The sequence below is a fragment of the Lactuca serriola genome, chromosome 8, assembly GCF_051521515.1.
Source record: "Lactuca serriola cultivar US96UC23 chromosome 8, Lser_US96UC23_V15, whole genome shotgun sequence".
Lineage (NCBI taxonomy): Eukaryota > Viridiplantae > Streptophyta > Magnoliopsida > Asterales > Asteraceae > Lactuca > Lactuca serriola.
Window position 1 is genome coordinate 22,239,593 of NC_136415.1, and position 6,034 is coordinate 22,245,626.

Sequence of the window (6,034 nt, forward strand, 5' to 3'; positions counted from 1 at the left end):
ATACAAAAAAGAAACAAAAAACTTTCGTTGCATCGGTATTTTCATGTCAAAATAAAGTCATCCAATCACCAATATGACAACAAATTAAAAATTATTGCTTAATAAATTTATTTTAAGAGAAATGTTGCTTACTCAAAGCAAAAATTAATTTTTAGACAAAATTGCAAAAATGGTCCCTATGGTATGTATTTTTTCGGCATTTTAGTCCAAACCCCAATTTTTTTGGCTTCGTGGTCCTTTTAAGCTAGTTTCATTGCGTTTTTGGTCCCTATGAATAATGAAATGACTGTAATTCCCTTGGGTTATTTATTTTTCATATCTTTCATTTTTTAAAATCTAAATACTTATTTATTTATTTAACTAATTAAAAAAAATAAAAGTCTCTCTCTCTCTCTCTCTCTCTCATCTTCCTTGGTTCCTCTTACATATCGATTTTAAGTGGAACAATTCATGTGTTCATCTATCTGCAGAAAAAAGTCAAAGATCTCAAATCTATAATTATCAGATGCACTAAGAAGGATCGGGCTTGCTAAAAAATCAAAGATCTAAAACACGATGAGGGTCAAAGACCTACCTGTTCAAGATCGTTTGTTTCTCATGACAACAAATCCTTGAATCCCGATTATATGAGCCAATGATAATCAATGAAGTAGATCGAACAACTAATCACCCCCAGATTCTTCAATTGTAGAAACAAAAAATTTCCAGTTCATGACCAAATTATTTTAGAAATAGCTTCAGATCAAACCTATAGTTGTCATCACAACTTCGTATTGTAACCTAATATAACCAAAGCGATGGAGAAAAATCTTCATCCGTGGTGGTAGAGAATAGAGCAGATATGAAGTTCTAATTCCATCATCTTCTTCTGATTTCATCGAAAAATTAAACAAATCAAGTTTCTTTTGGGTTTAAAGTCGTCCCACCGGATACCTGCATCTGGATCTACAGCTGATGTCGGAATTTGATCGAATATTGCATCTAGGTCTACCTCATCACCGCCTGAATGTTAGAGAATGTTGGTGCCTGTGATCTTGTGTTTGGGTAATTTTGATGAAGGAATAGGAGGAAGACGGGCATGACTTCCCGGTGGAATCATGATTCGTCTAGGTCTACACGTGAAAGTTCTTTTTTTTTCTATCAATTTTCATAGTGCTTCGATAATCAGCCCCCCACCTTTCCCTACTAATCGTCATCTCTATCGACATCATCCCATAGCATCTTCTTTTTACTAGTAGCGTTTACATAGGTCAAGAACCTAATCTTATTCCCGGTATGAACTGAGATGATCAGAAACAATCTGGCATGAGAGTTGTTTGAGAGAATGGATTAAGGAGTAAAGCCATGTATTGGGTGACGATTCAAGCACAAATTTACAAGATATTCTCAAATTAAAATTAAGGCTAGCAACAACTATCTCTATTTATAGATAACAACAATCTTAGTGTCCGATATTCTGGGAATCTTTAGAAGTCCACGTAACAAAAGAAAATTTGTCATTGGTTTGGGTTGTATATCAGAAATGGGATACTTCTACAAATAAATTACTTGTTGAAGTGGAGTTCTGAATCTCACACACAAGGTGTTTGACAAAAATCCTCAAAAAGATATCATTGTTTTTTACCAGCCTTCTGATCTTGTTTGTTTACCGGCCATGGAGAGAGAGAGAGAGAGAGAGGGAGAGAAACTTTTATTTTTTAATTAGTTAAATAAATAAATAAGTATTTAGATATAAAAAAAATGATAGAAATGAAAAATAAATAAGCCAAGGGTATTATAGTAATTTCACTATTCAGAGGAACCAAAAACACAATGAAATAAGGTCAAAAGGACTCTCAATCCAAAAAATTTATGATTTAGACTAAAACCTCAAAAAAATATATACCAAAGGGTCCATTTTTGCAATTTTGTCTAATTTTTATTATAACATTCCACATGAAAACGGAGAAGACGGTAGGAAGGGACGGCGTCTGATTCACCTGTCACAAAAACCGGACGGTTTCAACTAGTGAAGGTTCTCTCTCTCCAGTCTCCCCCTACCCCCACCAGCGCCAAACCCACATACGCCACCTTCTCTTTCTCATCAATCTCTCTATCTCTTTTTCTTTTTCTCTCTACCATAAATCAATCTTGCTGTTCTTCGATCAGATGCGTTGTCTTCACAGGTACCGTTCGATCCTATCCCTAATCTCTACTCAGTATCTTGACTTTTCTAGGGTTAGGATTTCTTCCATCGTGCCCTTATAAAATCAAATCAACTACACATATCTGATAATCTAACAGGATTATTTCGTAAATCGGTTGAGAATAAAATGCATCCGAGGTGGTTTAATTGCTTTCGATGCGCTATTATTCATATTGGTTACGATGTGGACTGATTTGGGTGGATTTAGGATACTTTTTATTGATTTCGTTAGGGTTTTCGAGTAGGATTGCATGAGGTTTTTTGCTCATGCGATTAAGTGTTGATTCTGGTGATATGATAATGCCGGCAAAAGAAAAAATGAATGGTGGTGGTGTTTTAACAACCTTATCCATGGACAACAATCATTTCTTGTCCATGGATTCAAGTTTGTTCGATCCGGCTGTAGATCTGAATCTACCGCCCGATATCAATCTCCCACTCTCGGCGGAGCCAAGCCATCCGCCACCTGTGTCGATTGATTCATGTGATATGCTAGAACCCGGTTTAGGTTCTCAACATTACCAAAGTGAAACACATATAAATGTCACAAAATCCGGGAAGAAGACCGCTAAGCGACTAGATAGCATGTGGGGGGCTTGGTTTTTCTTTAATTTCTACTTCAAACCGGTTTTAAACGAGAAGTCAAAGAACAAGAACATGGATAATAACGGACACGATATTGATAAATCACAGCTGAAGTTAGATGTTTTCTTGGTTCAACATGACATGGAGAATATGTATATGTGGGCTTTTAAAGAAAGGCCCGAGAACGCATTGGGGAAAATGCAACTGAGAAGCTATATGAATGGGCATTCACGACAAGGGGAAAAGCCCTTTCCGTTTTGTGCTGATAAGGGTTTCGTTAGATCTCATCGAATGCAAAGGAAACAATATAGGGGACTCTCGAATCCTCAGTGTGTTCATGGGATTGAAGTTGTTAGATCACCTAATTTGATGGTATTGGAAGAGGAAGAAAGAAGAAGGTGGATGGAACTTACGGGAAGAGATTTAAACTTTTCAATTACTCTTGAAGCATGTGATTTCAGTTCTTGGAGGAACCTTCCAAGTACCGATTTCGAAATTGAACGCGCTCTCATTCCAAAAGATACAGCTAATCATCATCATCAACAACAAGAACCAAAGCGATTGCTTTCTAGTACTGGTACTGGTACTGCAACTGGTGATACTATTACCAGTGTGCCAGATCTTTTGGCGGGTTGTAATGGTAAACGTCGGAAGAGCAACTCGCCACGTGGCAATCACGATGAAGAAAGTTCGGATTCAGTTCTTGATGTTCATCAAGTGGATCCGCATTGGACGAGTGAAATTTCTGGGGTGTTAAGAAGTGCTTATGGGCCTGTAACGGCTGCAAAGACTATCTATGAAGATGAAGAGGGATTCTTGATTGTTGTAAGTTTGCCATGTGTAGATCTTCAAAGGGTAAAAGTTACATGGAGGAATACGATTTCACAAGGTGTTGTGAAGATTTGTTGTGTGAGCACCGGGTGTAGGCCGGTGTTAGAAAGACAAAACAGGACGTTTAAGATGAGTGATCCGGCACCTGAGCACTGCCCTCCTGGGGAATTTGTGAGGGAGATTCTGCTTCCGACTCTGATTCCTGAAGATGCAAAGTTGGAAGCTTACAGGGACGAAACAGGAACTATGCTTGAGATAATGGTGCCTAAGCATCGTGTAGGACCTGAAGAACATGAGGTTCATGTTTGTCTTCGTTCATCTCCAAGTGTTCTTATGTTAACTTAATGAAAACTGGAGTCGATGTTTGATGCTTCATTGATTTTTGCTGATCTTTATTTACCAAGTGGAATCTATGAAGTAATGGGTTGTGTTTATTTATTACGTAGGTGTCTTTTTTTGTCGATGCTTCCTTTAGTTTATTGAACAATTTCAAAGTGTGTTGTTATTATTACGGATTGGTAGGTTTTATTTAACTATCAGTGTTTTATTTTTATTTTTTTTGTATATGATAAGATCAACGCCAAAAAATGAATGAGAGATCTATGAAGTAATGGGTTGTGTTTATTTATTATATAGGTGTCTTTTTTTGTCGATGTTTCCTTAAGTGTGTTATTATGATTATGGATTGGCAGGTTTTATTTAAGAATCAGTGTTTTATTTATTTTGTATGTGATAAGATCTACGCCAAAATAAAAGAAAAAAAAAATAATAATTGCTCTTTCAAAAAAAAAAAAAAAAAAAAGCTGCGATGATTTTGCAGAGTTAAAAATCGAAGTAAATAAAATTCGGGGCATTCCGAGAATTGATGTGAAAATGCTCTATCATCGCATCTACCAAGTTGTAGTTTGTGGATGGTTAGTTGTCATCGTACTCCTTAAATTTCATGAATCTCTTAGTGTTTATTTATTTATTTATTTTTGTTAAACTCGAGAACTAAGCCTTAGTGTTTATGTGGGAATAAATACATTACACATCTCAAATTTGATTCATTTATCATAATTGTATCATAATTTTAAATGATACTAGAAATGAAAATTGTTTTTACGATAGGAGTCGGTTACCACAACAAGCAAATTGATTTATACGTTTTTTACCTTCATATAACCTTTTACCTTTAACAAATTTGGAAAATTCAACTTATATAAAATCAAAGTTTCTTACAAATAGTTTATCAATTTGGAAAATCAAATTATACAAAGTGAGAGTTCGGTTTTTGTTGAAACATACATTTGGTTTAAGATTAAACATAGTTTATTATTGGAAAAACGAAATTCAAATAAGCTTTTATAGAGTACGCCAAATACGGAGTCCGTATGAAGAAATTATGCAATTTTGAAATTATGAAATTCGTCTCGCGCACGTGCGCGATGCGCATACAGCCAAAAACGGACACGTGTCAGCTACAGAGAGGGCCAACTAGGTTAGTGCGCGACATGCATCTGGTCTGGGCGTGACGCGTATATTTCAATTTGGCCTTATAAATAGTTGGTCACTCCTGATCATTCCTCACACCCTCCATACAGTTCTCCCTCGATTCGTTCTGGTTTTAACCCCAAGTTTTCCTTAGAATTAGTATCTCGACGAAGCTCTACAATCCCTAACTGTCTGAATAGTAGCAGCCATCGAGTAGGAACTCTGCTAGTACAATTTCCAAACTTTTGTTTAGGAAATCTATGTAAGTTAAATTACACTATAATATTTTAGTATAGTTTATATTTAAAATTCATAGTCATGGTTATGATTTATAAATAAGATTTGTCAGTAGTTCCAATGTCATATTACTAGTTGATCTAATTATGGGGATGATGTCTAGACTAGATTTAATGAGGTGTTTAAAGTGAGATTTCCAAACAGTATATATTCTGTATACCAAACAGACCATACCTCTGATATGATCCTACTTGGTTATCTCTTATCAGCTATAGATCAATAGACATTGAGATTATTGAGGAATCTATACTATTAATTAGTCATAAGAGGTAGTAAAGTAATATTTAGAGATAATTGAACCTATGTCATATCAAAGGAAAAGTCATGTGCTGAAGCGAAGCGTTGTCCAAATTTTCAGTCATCCATTTTAAAAATTGAGTACATATTTACTTTCATCTTACACATACATATAAAGTATTTAAAATAATTACATGCTATATTTGCCTATTAAATATGTTCCAGATATCTATGCTAGATGAACGATTTATACATGTTTTACTTGATTTAAACTGTATATGTATTTTTATACCTATAAATATATTGGTTAGAGATGGATGGATGAAATATGATATAAATGATGAAAGATGAAAGATGAAGTAGACTATGAAAGGCCTTGACTTTAAAGATGATATAGTCGTCTAGTGGAATATAGATGACGACCAT

At 35.2% G+C, this 6,034-nt stretch overlaps 1 protein-coding gene across 1 annotated transcript; it reads left to right on the forward strand.

The window, feature by feature from the left end:
• Positions 1-1,948: 1,948 nt before the first annotated feature.
• Positions 1,949-4,232, forward strand: LOC145066045 (uncharacterized). The gene has a single exon (XM_079013199.1). It carries the CDS (start codon positions 2,453-2,455, stop codon positions 3,944-3,946), a length of 1,494 nt encoding a protein of 497 aa, XP_078869325.1. The 5' UTR covers positions 1,949-2,452; the 3' UTR covers positions 3,947-4,232.
• Positions 4,233-6,034: the final 1,802 nt, after the last annotated feature.